The sequence below is a fragment of the Saccoglossus kowalevskii genome, chromosome 2 (assembly GCF_978046115.1).
Source record: "Saccoglossus kowalevskii chromosome 2, keSacKowa6.1, whole genome shotgun sequence".
Taxonomy (NCBI): domain Eukaryota; kingdom Metazoa; phylum Hemichordata; class Enteropneusta; family Harrimaniidae; genus Saccoglossus; species Saccoglossus kowalevskii.
In genome coordinates, this window is record NC_140642.1 from 20508027 (window position 1) to 20532361 (window position 24335).

The 24335-nt window shown below is 38.6% G+C and overlaps 3 protein-coding genes across 4 annotated transcripts; 2 read left to right on the top strand and 1 right to left on the bottom strand.

Annotated features, from left to right (window-relative positions):
• Positions 1-1884: 1884 nt before the first annotated feature.
• Positions 1885-5278, top strand: LOC102807049 (uncharacterized). Its single transcript, XM_006824089.3, has 4 exons — positions 1885-2236; positions 2975-3061; positions 3381-3524; positions 3708-5278. Exons 1-4 carry the CDS (start codon positions 1885-1887, stop codon positions 5042-5044), a joined length of 1920 nt encoding a protein of 639 aa, XP_006824152.3. The 3' UTR covers positions 5045-5278.
• A 2061-nt stretch (positions 5279-7339) lies between these two features.
• On the top strand, positions 7340-10215 carry LOC144364555 (uncharacterized). Of its 2 annotated transcripts, none has more exons than XM_085506735.1 (4): positions 7340-7765; positions 8277-8363; positions 8494-8601; positions 8698-10215. In XM_085506735.1, the coding sequence occupies exons 1-4, from the start codon at positions 7372-7374 to the stop codon at positions 10077-10079; spliced, it is 1971 nt and encodes a 656-aa protein (XP_085362861.1). In that variant the 5' UTR covers positions 7340-7371; the 3' UTR covers positions 10080-10215. The 2 variants fall into 2 exon arrangements, with proteins under 2 accessions (XP_085362861.1, XP_077870588.2); XM_078014462.2 differs by having other exon boundaries at positions 8701-10215.
• Positions 10216-21690: 11475 nt separating this feature from the next.
• LOC100368911 (cyclic GMP-AMP synthase-like receptor 1) lies at positions 21691-24165 on the bottom strand. Its single transcript, XM_002740788.4, has 2 exons — positions 23570-24165; positions 21691-22526 (listed from the first exon to the last, which is right to left on the bottom strand). Exons 1-2 carry the CDS (start codon positions 24087-24089, stop codon positions 21880-21882), a joined length of 1167 nt encoding a protein of 388 aa, XP_002740834.1. The 5' UTR covers positions 24090-24165; the 3' UTR covers positions 21691-21879.
• Positions 24166-24335: the final 170 nt, after the last annotated feature.

Consider the following 24335-nt stretch of genomic DNA (forward strand, 5'->3'; position numbering starts at 1 on the left):
CTTGTGATTCAGTCATCACACATAATATGTAATCAACACAGGTGTGGCTTAAATTAGTTGAAGGTAAAATTCGTAATGTTAATACCTCTGATGAATCCCAACCAGTGAATCTCAATGACCACTTTTGTCAGGTCAGACATGATACAACACATCCTTCCATTAAACATGATACCCATAAAGAAAGTGGTAAACCCCCTGTGCACATACTCTGTAAAGTTGCTGAGGAATACTCTAGTATGGTACTGATGGATTCAGATATAATATTAAATGATAATGATCACTACTTTGTTTGTTGAATTCGACCACGTTTTCAATCTATATATATGGCTATAATGGTGTCGGGTTATTTTGAGGCTATCGGGAATTTGAGTTCAGTCGAACAACCACAAAGGATAGGTTGTGTCCCTCAGTTTTATGAGTATGAGGAGCTGTTGCAAAGTTGGACGATGATTTGTATTGTTTGAGAATACACCTATGAATCTCCACTTTATAAATGAAAGAGACTGATGCAAATCACAAGTCAATGTGACTTGCAGTTGTCTGACTCCAAACCGAGAATATGTGACTACCACAATTCTTGTTTGGATATTATATGGGAGGGTGGTGAAAATATCTGCAAACCCACATTTAATTACTACATTGATATCTTGCATTCCATCTGATACACTTATTATTGGGGCTTATGAAGTATTAGGTCCGAAGTGTGTGCAAAGGTTGTTCGTTTGCACACTTGGATTCTGGTATTTCAAGGAAAGCTGTCACATGAGATGGTGGTTTGGGATGTTAACGTGCTACATTATTTAAAGATCGCTTCCCAAAAACTATATATACTTGTGTATCTATGTGGATATTAAGCCTTGTTTTTAAGCTGCAGATAAGCTTTGCAGTAGAAAATTTCAGTCAGTGTTCGCATTACCCGTATTGCAAGCTGATATCAAGAGCTTGTCCATCATCTACCGCAAACATACCAATTAATGAGCACGGTGCATAATGACGTCATTTAGAAACTTACTATTGTTGAATTGTTGACTCCTTTTTTTATAAATATTCATAAAGGTGGAGAGTACTTTTCGCTTTTGACAAAATTATGGGCTCAATTTTGGTCAAAATGAATGAAAATGAATGCCCGAAATAACTTAACTAAGAACTTACAAAACATTAAACACAATTAAATTGTATATATGATTCTGTATTCAACACTGGTGGATAGTTGCGTGAACAACTATGTTGATTTCGGATAGTAACCACTGTCTGAGAATGTAGACTGGACGTCACACATTTCACAGAAACCCAGTTGAGCGCTGTTGATTTTGCAATTTATGTAACTTTTATCTTCCTTTTTTGATACTTTACTGCTACACTTTTCTAAGTCAGTGTTATATTAATAAATATTATATAAATTTACAGACGAACATCATTCCGATTGACTGGTGGTCTGGAAATTATCCGGTGTTAAAAATTAGATTAAAAGTATTGTCAAAAACGGTAGGATCACAGCAGACGAAAAATGTAATTAGAACTTGAAGAAACGTGATAAAACTAGTCTAAGAGATTATGGCTCATTACTATATAGATTCAACATAAGCCACCATCTAGGTTGTACGGTTGTACACAGGTTATCAGATGTCATCGATGATATAGTAGACATACACGTACGTTGCTATGGTTTTGAAGCCGCTTGTTCCAATAGCACCGGAAGACAACACTCAAATAATGTTGACACTGTGTTGCCACGTTGCTCCAAGTCACTTCAGTGACACCATTACTTGTATGACCTGTATATATACAGTGAATATTCGTTAGTTCAGAAAGGCTTTCAAAATACTGTACATTATATGTGTAATGCCTTGCTGTAATATGCACAGGGTGTTTCATATCGTTGCCATGGTACTTATGGTGATTTATACAGAGATTCTTGAAGTTAATGCAACTTCGCCGTGTACAATTACGACAAAGATCGCAATGCTCGGGGAGTCAGCTGATGGAGAATGTCATGGCATACGAGATGCGTATGTGACCATAGACAAAGCATCAACAGATGACGAGAACGAACGACAGAGGTTGCTATCCGCAACAAATATTGCACAATTGACAGAAATTATGGAAACCGTGCAGAGAATGATTATTGACTTGAAAAATGATGTGACAGAGATGAAAAGGCATTTTACTGGCAAAACGTTAGATAGTCTACGAGAAGAAGGGATAGTTACTAAACGGGAAGTGACGAAACATACAGGTGAGAAGCATCACGTCATAACATACTGTGACATCGTCGTAAAACCCCGTGGTTACCGCTAAAAAACCACGGTGAAATACGTCTACATTGGATTTTTAAATTAGCTTGAAATTGCACGAATCCACGAGCCCCACTACCATGGCAGGGAACGTTCTAAAAACATGATTTTGTGACTTTCGTCATCATCATCGTCTCAGCCTTTCACGCCACTGCTGGTGGGTGGCCTCCACAACAGCTTCATTATGCTGTGGGGCTGAACCGTAACTCACTACGCTGGTTCAATGCGGTTTGGTGAGTTACCTATTGCTCAATCGCTTGGACAACAGGGCTATAAGGCAGGTAGTACGAGTTACATTTTACCCGTAGTAAGTCAGTTCGAGCTAACCTGTGACTTTAACTCGTCAATATTCATCGTTCTTAAATGTGGGTCGTATCAGTGTATTTTTGCCTGTAGGTAAAAAAAAAATACTCTGGTGAGCGAGAATGGGCAGGCGTCTTCCTTGTAATACAGTCATACTGTATACTGAAATCATACGTAGTTACGTTTAGATGCAAAAACATTCCTGCATCTATATCGGTGTTCAGTTGACTTTCCTATCATTGCTCCTCGCAAACTAGTCATCTATAGTCAGTCAACAACACGGCTAATGCCTCGGTACGCATTCTATTAATTTGCATACTCCATAGGTTAAATGAATAAATGAATGAATGAATGAATACAATCACGTTGTATTCTAGATACCCGAAACGAGGATAAAAGTGGTAATGTAAAGGCAAAGAACAAGCTGCAAAAACCACCGATACTACGTGACCAATATGACGCAGGTAGGTTTCAGTGACCAGTGGCAAGTCATCTAACCAGTGCAGATGAGCGCCGCCTATGGTGATGCAACTGTTTATACTACCATTTCTTGTATCGTTGAGTTCTGAACAGTCTGATTAAATCAGATGTGGGTAGTTCGCTTCCGGCCGCCCGGACCGGATGCGACCAATGGTTTTCGAAATCCCGCAGCACATTAGGCAGTTTATTGTTGGCACAGGTCTTTGGTCGTATTTGCCAACCGATTAATTGAAAGCAGGCTGGAAATGTATTACGACTGGTTGAAATCACATATCAATCTAACGTTTATGTATTGCCTTGTAGAAAGAAACATCCAAGAAGACACCGATCACGACACACCTCCCAAAAATTCCGCCGACAGAAAAATTCCGAGCTACAATCCCTCCATGTCTCAAACGTGTAATTTTGAGTTTGTCAAATCACCAAATGTCGTTCAAGATTATTTCCGTAAGTATTTTGAATATTCAACAGTTACTTTGAATAATTTAAAATATGATTTCGAATACGTACCATTCTGAATTGTGATCAATCCTTCTTTTGTTTACATTATTCACATACATTGGTATGCATAATGTCGTAATCACCGCACATTCCAAAAGTTGTTGGTCTTTTTTTTTCATCTCACGATAGATAACAAGATTTCGAGGCATACAGTGGCGCACTTCAAATTTGACCAAGATTCCAGTGACACATCAGGCAGTAACAACCACGGAAATGCGATGGACGGAGTTAAGTTTGAATCTAGGAGTGGAATTAAAGATGGGGCAGCTCGTTTTGCCGGGGATGGCAAAATAAACGTCGACGGTTTCCGACTCTATCCATGGGGAAGTGGATTCAGCGTAAGTTTGTGGGTGAAAAGGACTGCGGATTGGGCAAAGGAAGTGACCATTCTGTCAAACGGAGCCCCCGAATACGGTACCTGGGATATTCGCATGGGACACCAAATGGCAGGACAAATGATTGGTGCAAGTATATTCACTTGTTGGGACGCGTATAGACGCCAGTGGACATACCAAGATATTTTAGCCGAGCACAATACATGGCACCACGTGGCGCTTTCTTTCGATGGTTCAAAACTTGATTTCTACTTGGACGGTCAGAAACGCCCGAAGACTATTCGAGGTCCGTGTAATAGTGACACGCCAACTCGGGACACTCCTCTTACTATCGGTGGTGGCGGTGTTGGAACCATCGGGTCGTATTTTACTGGGCTGATCGATGAGTTGTTGATTCTAAACACTAGCCTGACATATGAAGAAGTACATTATCTGTATACGTTGCATGATCCACGTGAGTGTGAAAGTCCATACATAGTGGCACATTTCACTTTTGATGACGATTTCAACGACCAATCATGTCACCAGCGACATGCTAGTTATGATAGGGGGGCCAGCGTTGAGCCGTCAAATGCGGTGATTGACTCTGCAATGATGTTTAACGGAGTAAATACAATTAAAGTCGCCCTTCTTAAAAACTATCCCTATGGAAATCAGTTCTCCGTTAGTCTACGTTACAAACGCACTGGAAATTTTAAGAAGGAGCAGAGCATTGTGTGGCACCATAGTTGGGAAATCCGCGCAGGCGCTAGCTCACGGATAGGGGGCGCTGTTAGGACCAAAGATCGGAATACCGAATCTGGCTCGCTGGTGATCGGACAGAGTTCATCCTATCCTTACGAGAACATCCAGGCTGCAGACGACGAGTGGCATCACGTGGTCATGACGTACGATGGGTCCCTTTTGATGTTCTACCTAGATGGAGAGCGACAACCCGGCGACGTAAGCTGCTGCATAGGGGATATCGTCATCCCAGAAGCACCCCTGGTGATTGGCGGTCGCAACATAGAACAAGGCGTTGTCCGCGGCGGACAAGACAAATTCCATGGTCTTATTAGTGAACTTAGTCTTTATAGAAAAGTGTTACGCCAAGAGGACGTTATACGTTTATTGGAAAGTCTTGATTCCTAGCAATATGTGTATTTCGTATCATACCGAATAGTTGAGGTATTATCGGGTACATTATCGGGTGAAATAATATTACAAATATGTTTATCGTGACCTTTGTGTAAGTTTAATATGTGTTGATACAGTAATATACAGATAAGCATGATACGCACACCTGGGGTCCCATTAATATTTTTTTTTCTTAAAAGAAAACTTGTTATATGGGCTTGTCCTGAAATAAAAGATAATAATAATTAATTGACTGGCCATTGTTTTCAACGATGTTCGATGCCATTGAAAATTGCCAGTATGGAATATGATCATCTTTCTTATTCGACTGCTTAACTGACCTCCGGGTCGGGCCTGTAATCGACCCCGATCCCAAGAGGCGTACTAAAACTGACACAGGCGTTTAATCACAAATGACTCTGACTCAATTTCTTCAACGCCTGGTCTCAACGATAATAATTTGCAGTGAACTTGCTTCATTCTTAATCTAAACATCCCTCTAGATCTCTCCAGATCTCAGTGAAAGCACGACAATTACAAGAAAGCACGAAGAAAATAGAGCATTAATTAGCCGTCATTTCACCTGGATTTGAGATTTATAGTTGGGAAAGGTTGTCGCGTAAGGGCGCACAAATGACCGCCCAATTATTCTAGAAAAAAAATGCGTTAATAGGGGACAGTCCTGAAAATCTGAGTTCCGGGAGTTACTCGTGACAAGTAAGTACCCATTCGAATCGAAATATACAAACTAAGCACACCGATAAGAAAAATCCAAATATTTTTTCGACACACTGATCGCATGCTAGCAAAAAAAGGAGTATAATCCGTAACTGGGATGCCCTGGAAACAAGAATCAGATGTACCGAGGGGTGAATAACAGGATTCTCCAAAACAACTGAACACGTAAACCTGAAACGTAAAATCGTCATAATATTAATATCTCAATTGGGTTATTTCTATAAAAAAATCTCCAATAATTACTGAGTACTCCCATTAAACAGCAACTTACATTGCAGGGTTATAGAAAGTTTATGACACAGTCTTACTATAAAGCGTGTCTTGTTCGTGACGAGATAGATTATGCTCGAGATTTTTGATTGAATCCCCGCATGCAAAATGTTATAATGAGTCTTCTGCTGCGACGGGAACGTAGAGGATAGGGACCTCGATTCGACTTGGCCGATAAATCGTACACTGTACAGATGCCAAGTTCGACCTAAAGGAATACATTTGAAGGGATCACAGATAAAATATACCACTTGATTACAACTTCCAACTTCTCTACGTACACCCCAACTACAATTACTTTACAACTCTGTTAAAGCGCGGTAGTCGTCGCGCTGCCCATGTGCGGCATTTGTGTCGATAAACATTGATTTTCCCACAATTCAATGCGCTCTTCAAATGGAAATCATAAGTATGAGTTTTGACCTGGGCGTGACTTGCACTGATTACCGCCGGTGACTACTTTGATACTTTCGAATAACATGTAAATTACCTAATTAAAGCTTGGAAACGTCTCAGTTCGTACTCGTTGATCTGCGCAACAGTGAAAGTCGCCATCTTTGTTTATATGAGACCCATATATCTCGCACATGTGCAGCGCGACGACTACCGCGCTTTAAATATCTACCCGCGTGTTACGGATTACATAGTTTCTAGGTCCCGACTCTCAAGGGTCAAAAACCTTGCAAATGCTTACAACAGCATATTTAAAAACATAATATGTGTTTACCATTCGGTTGGATATACACCCATAATATGCTCGCTGTTGACGAGTCATTGCTTAACAAACATCGTGGGAAAGCGACATGTACGTGATTCTCTAACAATATGGCGACAATTGAGATGAACTGCGGACACTGGGTTATCTTTGATTGTACAGGTAAATAGCGTCTTTTTGGTCATCGCGAATATCTATAACGTAATACGTCGACAGAATCAGCGATTCGGACGCTTACTAGACATTAGTAATTTACTGGTATTTTTTTTCAAAATGTTCAAAATTGTGTTTAATCATTTCAGACTAAGACCGTAAGTGTTTTATGCTAAATTTACACCCAAAATATGGCAAATGATTAGAAATGTCCCATCATGCTCGTAGCTATATTTGACAACATGTTCTAAGCTATTTTTAAGAGAACTGAATATCTGCAGTATATAATTCCTCCTCAAAAAAAAAAAAAAAAATTCCTACACGATTGTACGCCTACTCAATACGTCAATGAATTTATATAAATATAGACATGGAGAGCGTTGTTATTCAATATATTATAACGTTTCGGATTCCGTCACGTGGTTTCACAGGAAACGGTTCGCAAGAAACAAAAGGCGTTTTCTAAATGGCTCGCTATAAGTTGCATAGTTTATTTGCAGTTTTTGCCATGGTAATGACCATGACAATGTCGTATTCTGTAGTTTCCGGTAGTGAAAGTTCCCCGTGTACGGTGGCGACAAAAATCACGATGTTTGGAGACACAGGAGATGACCAGTGCCCGGGCATAAAAGACGCCTATATCACCATGGAAGACACTTCGACGGTTGAAGGAAGTTCACAGCGGTTCGTGTCTGTGGCCGATGTTGCACAATTGACAAACCAGATGGAGGTGATGCAGAATATGATTGTTGCCATGGGAATGGAGATTTCAGAGATGAGACAGGAATGTGCTGGTGACCACAACCCGGATACTGCTCGAGAAGAACCTGACATTGTTACCAGTCCGTATAAACCTACAGGTTAGAAACATCACACCATTAAACAATCTGACGTGTGTTGAATGCGCCATATTCTAGTTGCGTTGAAAAACAAAAATGTTCGTAATTGATCGCTGGTGCGCTGTTATACGATGTCGTAAAGCATAACATTGACTAAAAGGCCAACATTTTTTTTTTCATATCGTAATCCTTTAAATTAACTTTGTTTTCACAATTCACGACATTTATATTTGAAGCTAGTTCACCTTTAGTGTATAATACAACTATCGCAATCTAACACGTGACCCACAACTCTTGACTCCATGTAACAGTATAAATGCATTATTTATAATATATACAGTAAACAAACAAACAAAGGAATTTAACTCTACATAGTAACTGTTCGACAATGTAAAATTAATCTTCTGGTTACACGCACACAATGGTGCAGAAAGCTCCTGAATCTGTCGCCCTCTAGTGGTGAAAACTATAATGTGCCGAATAGTACACGATGGATTTAACGTCACGGTGCATGTTGTTGTTGCTGTTGTAGGTAGTCCAAGTACTCAAACCGAAGATGGAAATGACGGCCCAGTTATAAAGCTGATGAAATCGATAAACCAAAGTGAGACCTTGACAGGTATATATATCGTAGGTTATTTCATATTTTTTCATGTAATTGTGGACGAACTTTAATTATGTTCGAGTTACGTCTTCAATTCAACAATGTTTGAAAAGGTTCCATGTATCGGCTCTTTTTTATTTTATAGTTAAGAAGGACGGGGAAAAGAGTATTGGAAAAAAGGCAGGCAGACGTCGGCCATCGCACTGCGCATGTGAAATAAACAACGCGTCAGTTATTGCCCAGAATTATATTCGTAAGTAAATTTGTATTTATTTTGTTTTGAATATATCGTATTCGACGACTAACTCACCATATGATTGTTTTTTTTTCTCTCTTTGTCATTTTAAAGAAGACAAGATTACGAAGCATACGGTAGCTCTTTACAAGTTTGACAACAATGCCAACGACGCTGCTGGAAACGGTCACCATGGAAACCTTGTGGGTGACGTTGAATTCGAACGTAAGAGTGGAATTGACGGCGGTGCTGCCAAATTTAGCGGAAACGGTAAAATTAACGTGGATAGTTTTCGTCTCTACCCGTGGGAGAATCCGTTCAGTGTCAGTGTATGGGTAAAGCGGGCTGCTGGCTGGTCTACAGGATCGACCATTATATCAAATGGAGCTTCAAACTACGGTAGCTGGAGTGTTGACATGGGTACGTCAATGGCAGGCCAGGCGCTCGGTGCTAGTATTTCTGAATGTGGTGACGTCGATCGTTCAACTGGCAAACATCCTAAATGGACATACGAAAACATTTTAGCCGAACACAATTCATGGCACCATGTCGTGTTCTCATTCAATGGGGCGAAACTAGACTTTTATCTGGATGGCCTAAAGCGTCAGAAAACTGACGGTACACCTTGTGAGTACATGCTTTTGCGAGACACCCCTCTTACTATCGGCGGCGGTGGTGTTGGATCCACCGGGTCGTATTTCAACGGACTGGTAGATGAGTTGTTGATTTTGAACACCAGCCTGACATATGAAGAAGTACAATATCTGTACACGTTGCATGATCCACGTGAGTGTGAAAGTCCATACATAGTGGCACATTTCACTTTTGATGACGATTTCAACGACCAATCATGTCACCAGAGACATGCTAGCTATGAAAGTGGGGCCGGCGTTGAGCCGTCAAATGCGGTGTCTGGCTCTGCAATGATGTTTAACGGAGTAAATAAAATTGAAGTTGCCCTGCTTAAAAACTATCCCTATGGAAATCAGTTCTCAGTTAGTCTACGTTACAAACGCACTGGAAATTTTAAGAAGGAGCAGAGCATTGTGTGGCATCATAGTTGGGAAATCCGCGCAGGGCCGAGCTCACGGATAGGGGGCGCTATTAAAACAGTAGCACGTAATACAAAATCTTCAGAGGTGGTGATTGGCCAGTTTTCAACCTATCCTTATGAGAACATCCAGGCCACTGATAACGTGTGGCACCACGTGGTCATGACGTACGACGGTTCTCTCTTCAAGTTCTACCTGGATGGTGCTCAACAAGCAGGCGGTGAAAGCTGCTGCGTTGGGGATGTTACAACTACTGACCAGTCATTAATTATTGGCGGCAAATTACCCATCGCCACCAATCCAAGTCGGCATTCGTACAGTTACCATGAATTAGTGACTCACGAGAGTGTCGATTTTTACGGATTCATCGATGATTTTAGACTTTACAGACAAGTATTATACCAAGAAGACGTGTCTAGGTTATTTACGGAGCTAGACCATTAAGTTTTAACTACTTTCAGATTGTTTCAATCATTAAGGTTAAAAGAGCCCGATTGGGCAATTAACACCACGTGTTTACGATAAATATTACTTTCTGAAATCTACACATCTGATTAATAAATATCTTGTTGAAAGTGTAGTTGTCATGGGTTCTTCAGATAAGTTCCACGGCTATAGATGAACGCACCTAGTCATTAACATCAGCCACGAGTGACATTGAGAAAGAAAAATAATAATGTCGCTAATAAATGAAAATAGACTTGCCGTGCAACGACGTCCGGCAAATTGTATTTGGTATTATATATTACAGCATTGTTAATACCAGAGAAATGTATAACTTCATCATTTGCAATTTATTCACCATGCTGGATTTTGGTAAACTGCAGCTGGGACGCTTTGCAGCGTCCGACCAATTTTGCTCGCCCCACTGGCGTGCGAATGTTGCACGTGGTGGCTATTTTTTAGGGGTATGCTTACCATTGGGATTCAAGTGTAGACAATGAATGGGGGTGCATATACAGATAGGGAATTTTGTTTTCCTATATTTCTGTAGTGAATAGTATCACTTCAACGGGATCAGGTTCGGCTGCTAACTGACGAAATCGAACGTCGTGCGGGTGAAAACGATATCAATGCTTTGCACGGCCTTCGTGTCACCATGGAGAGTAGAGGACTATTAAACAATTAAAAAAAAAAATTTACCGTTTACAAATATAACAAATTGGTAATTAAAAATTGGAAAATTATGCATTATTCCGACATCACCATGGATGGAAACTACTACTGTCTACTTCTGAAATCAAGAATTTGCCCCCTCTCAGTGATGATTGTTTGTTAAATAATAAATGTCAATGAATATGTTCGTTTTTCTCTCCTCACAATAACAGGTTCAAGGTTTTGTAAGTTGATTCACACATTGCACTAGAATATACAATGGTTGCCAAGGACAAGCGCTCATCCCATCATATCCCACAAACTTAACTATAATTTTCCTTTGAAATCCAATTACCATTATTACATATAAATATGACGTCATGAATATTAAAAATGATTATATTGCAGGGGATTACATGACAAAACGTATTATGAGTGTTCACTCAATTGATTACTAACCGCAAATATGCTAGTCCACCATTTCAAACTAGATGACTTTCACGAATATCCTTCCCATAAATGTATGCTTATATTTTTAGTCGTGTCACAGCAGTTTGAATTATGATAAAACTTTCAAAAAAAGTTGTTTTTGAAAAAAAACAGAACTACGTTACACTGGTGAACCTCAATAAGGTTTTCATTTATGGAGGATCTGAGGTGGCAAATACTACCAACTATTTTCTTACAGTAATGTTTCTGTAGATCGCGCATATGTATGGTGTCAAGTTCACAGTGACTGTTTTTCATGAAACATAGGAAGTTCAATATGCATTTTTTGTGTGGTTAAATTCGTCCAACAAAACTATTTTCTGTAAAAACAACAATTGCAACGAGGTAGTTACGTAACTATAGGCGCGGGGTACCAAACAACATCGCATTGCAGTGACTGTAGATTGTATGACAGTCTCATGGTTCACGTCACGTGGCGTACAGGGTTACGTCACTGCAAATATATTACGAATTTAGAATTACTGGACTATTTCTTTAACTGTGGCCACTTGACCTACGGGCGTCATCCAACACAGAATCATGCATGCGGTTATATATGTGTTTTGATTAGATTGTAATTTCACCGTGAAGCATTCATGTCTGTACGTACAATCGATGTCACGTCTTACTCGCTTTAGAGATCTAATGAATAACTTCAACTACATCAAGCCAGTCGACTCGCCGCATAAGTAAGTACACGCATGCGCACTGATATAATACGCATGAGTCTAAATTACACCGCCGTTCAATCGTACGACATTTTGATTGTTATATTTATTTACAACTTGTATTGAAATACATGTAATACATTACAAAAAATACGTACAACTACTAAACACATTGTTTGAGTTGTATGGACAGCCCATACAATAAGGATTGAGTACGACATTGTTGATTCACACCGTCAATATAAGTTATTGATTAAAGGGGAAGTTTGTGTTTAGCTTGTATTTAGTTCTGTATATAAAAACAAATATATACATCTGCATACTCATAGTATTTTGCAAAGAAAATGTATTTGTATTGCGGTCTAATTTCATATACACTGTTGATGCATTTTAAATCATTGCTGAGTTTATTCCCTGTAAACCATATACCTTCACGTGCTGCAGTTGATTTTTAAAGCAGTGACGTAATGTTCTGCTTCCAGACAAGTGATTACTGTTTTCATTTCGTGTCATAGAATGAACAACGTAGAAACTGATTAATTGGTTTGGCAACAAATTGTTCTTAACTCTGAACATAAATTGAGCCAAATGTATTTTATAAATACCCTGCAATTTCAAAGTTTTTAAAACAGCGGTTTAGTATGAGTTCTTTGATTCACTCGACAGATAGCTTGAGTAGCAAGTTTTTGCAATACTTCTATTTTCAAGTTGTGTAATGTGTGTTCTGATGCATTACCCCAACGCTAAAATACAATAATTGAAATAATAATAGCATTATAAATAAAGTACCTCACAGTACATTCATCTGTGGTCAATCATAAAAGTTAAAGAACCTGATAGTTACCATGTTTGTGAAGTGTACATCACTGTTTCAAATCAACATTAATACATATCTTGTTGAAATGAGTGATGTGACCACGGGTATAGTCACATTCAGTATGCTAAACAGATTAAACATCTTCAACGATTGGTATTGAGAAGGGAAAAAAACTAGCACTAAGTTTACTGAATGACCACGCATGCTCCGACGTTCAGCAAATTATTGGAAAACAATATCATTTTATCGCTGATTAAGACACGCATCGCTTATAAAGGGGGACATTCTGGATACAATTTCTGTTACTAAAGGGGCGTCTACAATATTAAAATTATTTTTAATTTGTGTAGATTGTTCTAATCTGTGAAAATTAATATTGACGTACATTACAATAATGCGATAAAGACTTTTCGTTTTCGGCACAGTGAAATTCTTTCGTTTTTTGGGAGGAAAAACCCCTGAAAAAAACTGATTTTGACAAGATAATTCAGAAATCTATATTAAGAATAATTCACAAGGAAATGTATTCCCTGTGCACCCATAAATATTTTTCATAATTACCGATTACACAAGAATATTACAGAAAAATTATAATTTGCTATATTGTCTATATTGTTGATTTTTATTTGTCTTGAATTACGACTGAAAGCATCTTCGCCAGTCAAAGATCATTTATTCGGCCGAAGCCTCAATTTTAACCCTTGGCAGATTTCACCACGATTTACTGTATGTCGCACGCCCTCAAGCGATTATAAGATTCACTTGGGATCATTTGAATTACCCAATCATAACTCACGACAGAAACGAAACATACACTCATGCATGAACAAAAACTTTAATAAATATGATTTTTCTTCATCAATTATAACATCAAGGTATTTATACCTATCTATATTATACCTAAAATTTCAAGACGAGTTAGTAAAAATTACACTACATTACATTACATCATAATTACATTACATTATGATGTTTACGAAAATGTTTGCCATTCGTTGTTTTTGTTCTCAGTTATCACATTTACTAGATATTCAAAAAATCCCAGCCTAGATCATTCATCTTGAATTTAGCGTTATTAATTAAAAACATGATTTCACACAAAACATCAATATCTGACCATAATATGTCAATGTTACAGTCAGAAAAAATAGCTCTACATAACAAAGTGCCATCGTAAATAATGGGCGACTTGACTTGACAATCTTGGTTTACAACCACGCTGAACAGACGAGAACCCAACACGTTTCCCTGGGGTAATCCACAACTGACTGGCAGCCAATGTAAATACAACCATCTATTTTGCAAATGGTATTGCCAGCCAGTAAGGAATGAAAAAAGATGCCTTGGGTATTGAATTGCTATGCTAATTTCTGCATAAGTTTAAAAATATTGCATGTATGACTAGAAAAGTGGGCTCGTTGCCAAAGAGAAATTAGGCAGTTATATAAATGGCAGTTAACCGACCCCTATTGCTATGGTTTTTCCTAAAAGTTTTTAAACAATGTTTTTCAACGCAACAGGTCTGTATTCACAAATCAAACGATTGTCACCCGTTTTAACAACAGGACAAATGCTCGCACATTTTCATTAGCATAGAAGTAAATTTCACGTTTCTACAGACACTCTCAGTTTTCTGTTGTCAGCGTTATCACGTACAAACGTAGAGACTATAGGTCTTTTATCACTGAGCTAGGTAGTCGCCAGGGAACGTCCCACTCGGTTGCGGCTCTCTGTGGCTCCCTAGGTCAAGTTGCATTGTCACGAATGGCTGCATATAAAATGACCCAAAACAATTGTAAGTGTTCAAAATCATCCTTGGAGTAAATGAAAGAAGAATTGATTTATTTGGTGGGCCACGTCTGCTAATAAAATTCGATAAAATCGAAATTTATTTTCTACAGATTCATGTTTTCCCATTTAAAAATAATTAATAGAAGTACCAGGATTACTATTTGATGAGATTTTAGAGATGTTATTTACAAGTTCTGTTTAACATAATGACTCAGTTGTGTCACCGAAAGTTATTATAATTGTTATGCCAGCATACATTTAAAATCACAGCAACTCTAAATTTAGAATCATTTGCTAGGTAACGTATTACTGAAAACATGGGAGTTTGTGACTACTAAAACGTACCCTATCAGCTGTAGAGTAATTGCGGTCAAGGCGAAATACATTATACAAATCGTGTAAAACCATGTTTCTGATATACAAGTGTTATACGACAAGTGATATATACCGGTAAATCTTTAGCGTTACTACCTTTACTTAGTACAATCACGGTTACTAGAAGTAACTAGGAATCGTGATACAATGAGTGGATAGTTCAAGTCTCTTTATTTCGGATAATGCGGGCATTCAATGAGAGACAAGTCATTCTATCTCTGACATTTTCAGCGTGTGTACTAGTATGCATTTACTTTTTATTCCCATATTAAAATCTGGAGGCCATTTTATGACTGATATACTCAACCTTTCGTTTTCATCCAGTAAAAAAAAAATTCTGAAGCAGTTATGTGAATGTCTCTGATTTTTCCTCTGAAATCTTCTCAAAAAAATGACAGACGCCATAAATCACCATTAGTCGGATCTTCAGGACGTTGCCGAGGTGTAACATGAAAGCCGAAGTCTTTCATCGGGCGTTAACCAACTCCCGATGGAAGCACAAAGACGGGATTACATCAACATTATAAAGACGCTGACCCAATTGAATTACGAATATAGTGGTCGGACCTGTGAAGCACACGTATGTATGTTAAACAACAAGGCGACAACTGAACCTAGAGATGTCATAGCACACAGCAGTGGTCATCGTAGGGTACTGTAGCAAATTTACTCTCTCACTGAATACATATTTAATTGAGTACCGGGGGTATTGTATATACACACAATGTTTAAAAACACGAGAATGAAATTGGAATAGGAGTCATATATGTTGCTGTATTTTACTGTGGCATCTCGAAATTATATTGAAATGCAACATATACAGTAATGCAATTATGATAGACTTTTAGTAGTCTATAAATATGTGTATACATCGATAAGAAATTATAGCGATAAAATAAGTCCACCAACCTGTTTGCTCTACCGACTCGGAAACAACCATGTCCGGTGTCAATGGAATATTGCTCAACGCAACTTGCATTAATGATAGGAACTTTCATCGAACTATTATCGAGGACAAAAAACCAAATCCTTCGTATTCAGTGGTACGACACCGACTCAGTGGTGCCTCTGCTACTAAATCGTTGATATCGTGCTCAGAGTACTTGGCGAGTACGTAGCCGTAGCGGAAAAATACCAATTGCCTCGACCCGACGTCGTCAAATCCAAAGAAGGTGAATAAACGGAACAAGTACATTGTACATTGTAAATCAATATGGCAACTGGACGTAGCGATTTTTACACCTTCAACGTGCGCGCCAGTCTGGATTAAATTAGGGAGTTTCGAGTTCGCCAATTTTAGACAGTACTGGATTGACGACGTGTTCTAAGCATACTTTCTAGTAATGTCTTCGCACATAGTCCTGATTTTTAGTTGAAGGGTATTCTCCTTGCGTGACGTCACTGTGTCGACCGGGTGTCCTGCCGGCGAGAGCTAAGATCCCACGCCGAGGTGTGTTAGTGATTGCTGTGCTTCATCTATAGTATGGGCGTACTGCTGGATTGCAATATCACGAGTGCATCACCTAGAGGTATGTAATTAGTTTGTATGCAAATGACAGCCGCAAGTGGCGCTATATAATACAGTATTTCTCAGAGGAACAGGCAGCACTGTTCAATATAATAGTTTCAACATGGTTTAACATAGACGAATAGGGTGCGCCCGCTCTCGACTGCTGCAACCCAAACATGGCTTAGTATGACCATGGTATGACTTTATCTTGTTTATAGATGTATTTTATAACTACTTACTTGCACACAATTTGCCATTTCCAAATTAACGTTAACAGTGGACTGGTCATATACTATATTATATACTAAATTTAATATAGACAATAGCGCATTATGCTAACCATCCTCGCTCAGACATTGTCAACATAACATTATAAAATACACGGAATACTACTTAAACAATGTATAACTTAAATGTTTGACACTCATTCGCCCTACACAGTAAAAATCGATAACGAGGATACACAATATTTCAAATATGAAAATTTGTGCTTACAACTGGTTTTTAATCCGTGTCGAAAACGTGCACAGAATGGTCGTTTTGTGCACGTTTTCGACACGGCTTATCAGCCACCTCAAGTGCCAAATCCATGAAATAAACAACCAATGTCAATAGAGTAGCCTAGGTGTTAAAAATGGATTAAGTACTGGCAAACCAACTTCTGCATAGGTATGTTTCTAAACGCTTGCTTTTTGGCTGATTTAGTCATCTTTTTTGAACTCGGAAGCCTGCAAAACATAATATTACATGTGAGAACGAAACAAATCCGTCGGGATTTCCCGTTTTCCCGTAAAAGGGATGCTGGCTGTTCCCTCTCTGGACTCCCTCCCCGCGTATACCAGTACTGGTACTACCATGGATTAGTACCTTCCATGGTACTACCAACTCTAACCATGTCCCCATTTGGTGACGCATGTCAAGTTATAATTGGGCATCAATACTCATTTCGCCCAATATTTCGCTTTTATAACATTTTAATCAACAGCATATCGCTTAATTTCCGACCGGAAAAACGACCATGTTTCTATCACTTTTTTTTCTCACTCGCTTATTAAAAACACTGACCGCTTGTTCAAACACTGAACACTGGCACATGAGTTGTCGAAATGGTTGTTTTAGTGCTAAAGTTTGAGAATTCAATGAGTATTAACAGAGGTACATTACTTGGGGTTTGCAACTCGCATAGTACTGTATGGTGACATCATGTCAAGATCCCATTCAAGTCTCTTCTCGTAGATAGCGAGACTGAGGCTACGACCTTCTGACATGACGCCACAGTCAGCTGGCGCACACGTGATAATTAAATAAATATGATATTTATTATATGGGGGCCGCCATCTTGAATGACGCATAAAACTAAATAAGAGACAAGTTGTGAAACGCGTTTTTCAGATTCCTACAAATCAGGACAAAAATACCAATCTTTCACAAAAATACGGTCCGTTCGGGTTATATTAAGCCAACCGATAACAAAATTCGGCCTAATTCGTCGTTTTTGTGTGGAAAAATCCCTTGAATACGAACACCTAATTACGCGAAGAACATAGAACACTTTCCTGGGGGTATTTAAAACTAAAAATTGGCATTCCAGCTCAGCAGCCAATCAGCGACGGCCTAATGCTTAGATGACAATTTCAGTTTCAAATACCCCGGCTGAGTGTTCTATGTTCTTCGCGTAATTAGGTGTTCGTATGCAAGGGATTTTTCCACACAAAAATTGGTTTACGGGTACATCTGTTTACTATGAAGAAAGTGCCGTCTTGAAAACTGTCTGTTTTTAGGCGGCGAGAGTCGTGAACTCTCACAAAATGCGTAATTTCGTTGACGAGAGTCGCCTACGGTATTCCATGGGTATTCTAAATGGCCGTTGTTGATCACGAGTTCCCGTGTGTAGATGATTTGCTCGATGTTTTTTTTTCTCGGATTTTGATGACGGTGGAAATGATAGTGAAGAAGATCCAAATGCAGTAGACACAGCAATTCATGTTAACAACTGTGTGTGTGTGATTCAGAGCCCGAGCATCAACATCGAAAATAGCGACGATTTGCGTTTTCTTGATCGTCACGTAAAAGAAACGCTAACAAAAAACCGAAAATAGTGAAAATAAAATAATAAAGACAATCGTGCCTCATTTATACACAAGTATTCGAGTTATTTTGTTGAAATTATTAATAAAAACAGGGTATAACGTAGGTAGACGTGCATTCACGCTGAAAGACTGGACGTGTAGTCAAGATGGCGACAGGAGTGTAGGAAAAAAAACCCTTAGGAAAAAAACCCTAGGAAAAAAACTCTTTTAGGAAATACTTTTGCAGAATACGGAAGACTTACTAACTTGTTTCTCATAACTATATTCACAGAATTGACATAAATGGTCACACATGTTACTAGTATATTATTGTCTCATTGTGTTATTCTTTGATCTTAGTTGTGAACATCTAGTGTTAATTTGTGTCAATCACTTACGTTTATAGGCAACCTTTGATATTGAATGCCTATTCATTGGTGTTTTGTTAAGTGTTAAATTCTATATTGTTGAGGGATGCCTTTGATCTTTACATAAGATAAGTCTTGTTCATTTAGTTTTAAATCTTTGATATAGATTGGTGGATTGGTGGACAGGAAAGGGCAAAAGTAAACATCAAGCATTATTACACAGTATTTTTTTTTATTTTTCATTATTTATTAAATATTTATAAAATGTGAAACACATTAAATTATTGAACTACAAGATTATTATTTAACTACCACACACTGTAATTAAACCCACACCATTATTTCCACCTGACACAATGTGCCACGGCTTCAAGAAATTGTTGAATGTCTTTTCTTCCTTCAGAAAAATCTTTGCATAAGTTGTGAAGTTTTTCTTGTAGCTGTTTTGTCGCTCTTTTGACGCGTTTTCTTGGGGATACTCCACGGGACATCTGGTATAAAGTAGTTGAAACAAGAGCTGCATCTTTTCTGATTGCATCAACTGCAGCCCACACAGATGGATGGTTATAGCCAAGCAGTTGACGAAATGCATTATTCCAGCTTTCACTCAGGTTGTTGGTTCTGTCTTCGTTGTTGAGTGTTGCTTGATGAACATTCCACAATGATGGCGGAAACAGTGGAGGAATCCTGCGATATCTAAGAGGAGGGATACCGCCACCAGGATATACAAGCGGAGGTTGAATTCTCCTGAAGGGACCTGACACATAGCTGGAATCAAAGTAGTTCAGGAGCTCTTCTAGATGATCTGGAACAGTATTCCTCAAGTGTTCCAGTCTGCAGGATGGCTGTGTTCAGTTGTCTTCAGCACTTCTGTTATCTAAAAAAAACAAACAAAAAAAACACAGAATATTAGTTCAGGTTATACAATAAATATAAAAAACCAAAATACTCTTTGAAAAACTTTTTAAAAAATTCTACTTGTATTGTTTTAAACACAATTTGAGACATATGCCTACCTGCAAGTCAGTAACTGCTGTGCCATTGCAATTCAATGCTCCCCTCTTACTACACTCCCAACGTATACGATGTTTACCAGTCTGCTTCTTGGTGTACATATAACCATCATAGCTTGCTACCTCCCTTGTTGTTCTTGATAATCTCCATAATCGATGTTGCATGAGTATGAGTAAAATAAGAATGACCTGCCAAAGTGCAAGTGATCTGCTTATATAGGGAAAGATCAAAGGCACCCACTACCAATATACAATTAACCACCTTTAAACAATAAGCAAGTTAACAAAAACACCTCGAAACAATAGACATGCGTACAATAGACAAGATCAAAGGATGCCACTCCATTAACTATATGATTAACACAAATTAACACCTGTTGATCACACCTAAGATCAAAGGTTACCATATGCCCCATGAGACCATTAACATACTCTAAAAATAATAGCAGAAAATATGTGTTGCCATTTATTTTACATGTAAATACTGACAATGTGCAAGCATTGGTGATAAAAAACAATTGTTTTTCACTATGGGATTTTTTTCCTAGGCGGGGGGGGGGGGGGGCTTCCTAGGTTTTTTTTCCCTAAGGTTTTTTTTCCGGACCCCTGGCGACAGACGTGAAAACGGAAGACGGAATGAAAGTCTATTAAAAAAAAATGCGAGACAGAGAACAACAAAAAACAAGTATAGTCGGTGAAAATAAACAAAAATTGAAGATTCATGCATCATGAAAACAATAATATTCGTGTATTTTGTCGAATACGGGGTACAAACTTACACATGCATTCCGTTTGAAAAAGTGAATAGGTAGTCAAGATGACGACAGACATGAAAACGGACGGATTGAAAGTTAATTTCAAAAAAGTGCAAGACAGAGAACAACAAAAAACGAGCACAGTCGGTGGAAAATAACATAATAAGAAGATTCATGCATCATGAAAACTAAAATATTCGAGTATTTTGTCGAAAACGGGGTACAACCTTAGCCATGAATTCCGGTTGAAAGAGTGCGAGCTATAGTAAAGATGGTGACAGACGGGAGAACATACGGATTCAAAGTCTGTTTGAAAAAAATGTGTGACAGAGAACAATAAAAAACGAGCATAGTCGGTAAACAATAACATAATAAGAAGATTCATGCATCATGAAAACAAAAATATTTTGTCGAAAACGGGGTACAGACTGAATATAGCATGTACGGAAACATTACTGCCGTCTGAAACTAACTTTTAATTTTATTCAATTAAACAGGAACATATATATTAAAAGTAATATTTACTAGTGAACCACGTTCACGAGAACATCTGATAACTATTGTGTGTTCAGAAGATGCGTATTGCGGAAAGAAAACGACTCAATTGGGGAAAGATACTTGTAGTTCGATGCGAAAGTAGTGACATCGCATCGAAGTAAATATGACGTCATTGTTTACTTGCTCATCATAATATTCCAGCCCAGCTTGCGTTGGGCATACGGCGTTTGACTTTGGTGTTACTATACTACAGTACTGCCTATGGTTAAACAGGGCCCAAATTGATAGGGGAGTAAAACACGGAAGTGGAAGAGCTGTCCATGCATTGATCAATCACACAAGAGCTCACAAACACCAACGAAATATTTGTTGTTGTACTTAACAAAGGGGTTTGGCACTAAAAACATTGGAACGTTTATAGGCTTAACGTTGGATTTAGATCGTGTTATAATCCAAATCCCCTAGAAAGAGTTGTAAGCACCAATTTTCATATAAAAAGACTAGTATATGAGAATATGGTACTAATATCACTAGTATCGAAGTATTGGAACACTGGACCGGCGCTGACTAGTACATATACAGTATACATTGACAGAAATACTCTTAGTTAAACATTATATTCGGTATATTTATGAAAAACAAAAATGTGTATAATAGACGAAACTTGCAATACGAAATTGCGAACTAATAATCATGGAAGGTAGAAGCCATTTAATAACTAATATGCACACATGTATACGGTTATATTCGTTTATGACTGCCAACAGGTAAGGTGCGTGTCTGTTTGTTGACTTTACTATTCGAGGTATTTACACGCATCGGGATGGTTTGTAACACTTCCCAGGATATCTCTCAAAAGAACTGCAACACGACTCAAGTCTGCCTGCGAGTAGTATGCAAACAAATTGCAACCACGGACGAAAAAATGGGGGCACTGCCCTTTCTCTAAAGCATATATCAGACTTCGTAGCAGTCCCTTGAATCTTTCGCCAAGTTTGTCTTTCGTCCATTGGGACGGATCGGGGAATTTCATACTCTCGTGGAGGAAAACAGTTTTGATGTGGTAGGAAACAAGTGGAAGGAAAGCTTCTCGGTTGGCCTCACGGATGGTCTTTAAGATACGTTCGCACTGTTTCCGTCTACCATTGCCATTCACGGAGTCGATATTCGAGTGCTTGAGAAGAAATTTCTCTCCACGGCAGAACGAGAGACGCCACAGGTTGCCATCGTCGGCGTCCAAGGGACACCGAGTCGGGAGTAGCTGAAAACCAAATTTCTTGACTTCCTTCGCTTCTTCAGCCGTGAGCCAGGCATTAGTTTCGTTACCCCACCCTTCAGCGGTAGGTGGCCAATCGCTCTGCAATGTTATGCACGGTACCAATTCAATGTTGTACATGCGGTCACCGTGTTGCACCTTCAATACAGGTATGGTGTCCGAAGAACCTGGTGAAATATATGAAACAAATGTGAGTGTCTAGATATATACCCGACAACGTGCTATTTTTTTTGAGACGCTATGCTATATTAGTTATAATAATTACAGAGATTACCGTGTTTACTTGAATTTCACTGAATGTCGTTTTTTAAAAAAAATATATTAAAAAATACAGAACTACTTTTCACACAAAAAGGAAACCATTCGTTGTCTCATATCTCAAATGTTGTTCGATAACATAATTTAGTTAACAGACTGAAATGTATCAACATTGTTGTCATTGTTTTCTTTCTTTTTTTGAGTTTTCTTTGGATTTTTTTTCCAGCCAAATCTGATTCTATACTGTGGATATTAAAGACCGTTCTAAATGAATAAACGTTTTGAACTTCGCAGCCCCGAATCATCACTTGCCACTTTGTATTTACCATGTTTCGTGTCCCTCTGGAACATAATCATTCACTATAGACAGCAGCAATTTCAACATACAGCATCGGGTAAGTTTAACGTACCATACTTAATCAAAATTATAAGCTAACTACCCCAGCAGAGAAACAAAATGGTTCAGTCCTAAATTTACTAACAATCAGGCACCTGTTTTTTTTCAATTGTGCCCAAATATTTCAACACAATTAAAGTCGCTACACTCAGGCTGCGGGCGTAGGCTTGTTTCAACTTGCTTTAAGTTTTATAATGCAAGCATACATAGATACGGGAGATAAGTTTGCTAGGCACTATATACAGATCTAAGATATGAAGACACCTTGATATCGACATATTTGGCATATTTTAACCGATACGGACGATGTTTAATGCTAGTCATATACACAAAACAAATGCCAACGTCTCGTAAACTGTTGCCCGCGGTTACCTTCGCCGTGTTTACAGTTTTCAATTACTACCACAGAATGAATTCCAATCAGGCTCGCTTTACTGTGCAGTAAAAAAAAGTTTATTTTTGTTTTTAAACAAAGAGCTATTAAACTAGTGGGTCATTGATACAGTTTGACTACATAATCCGACGCAACAAGAATAACACATATTGACACAATACCTTGCAAGTAAACCTTGGTGTTCAATTCCGGTGACAGAGATAAATTTTCAACCGCTGTCTGGACTAGTTTGTAAAACTTCTCCTTCACTTTCTTCGCCGACATAACTCCCAATCCCGTATATCCCTCGGGGCTCGCCCGTTTCGGTATTTTCTCCACCAGGTCGTCGATTTCGAAATTGGAATGCTTCGCCACCAGGTACCCGTAACACCCGTATTTAGGGTCTCGTTTGCCAACATCGTCGAAACCGCGAAAAGACAACAAGTTGACCAACGAGACTAAAAACTCGAACTCGTTCAACGCAGAAACTCTCAATCCTTCGAAGTATGTGCTCGTCGGAATGGGTGGTTCTGCCTTGAATCGGGGCTCATACTCGGCGACCCTCTGCAGTACGGGCTTGACGATATTTTCCAGGCACAGCGATATCGCTTGTCGAGATTCTTGCCGACTTGTCTGTATTTTAACGTCCGTAAATTTGCTCAATGCATTAATCAATCGTTGGTTTGTGTCGCTACTAGCCATCTCTCTCAAGATTTGTGTTGTTACCTAAAACGTTCTTCTGAATACTGAAATGGAACCAGACGACGTTATTATTTCTGTCATGTGACCTTGTGGAGGCTATTGTTGGGCTCGTCTGCTTGACTCGGAATAGAGACTAATGAAAATTGAACAATATGTGGTATTTATCATTACTCATTTACTCATTACTCTTTTCATTAATGCAATGAAAAATAAAATAAAATAAAACCGGTTTCATGAACCTGTTAA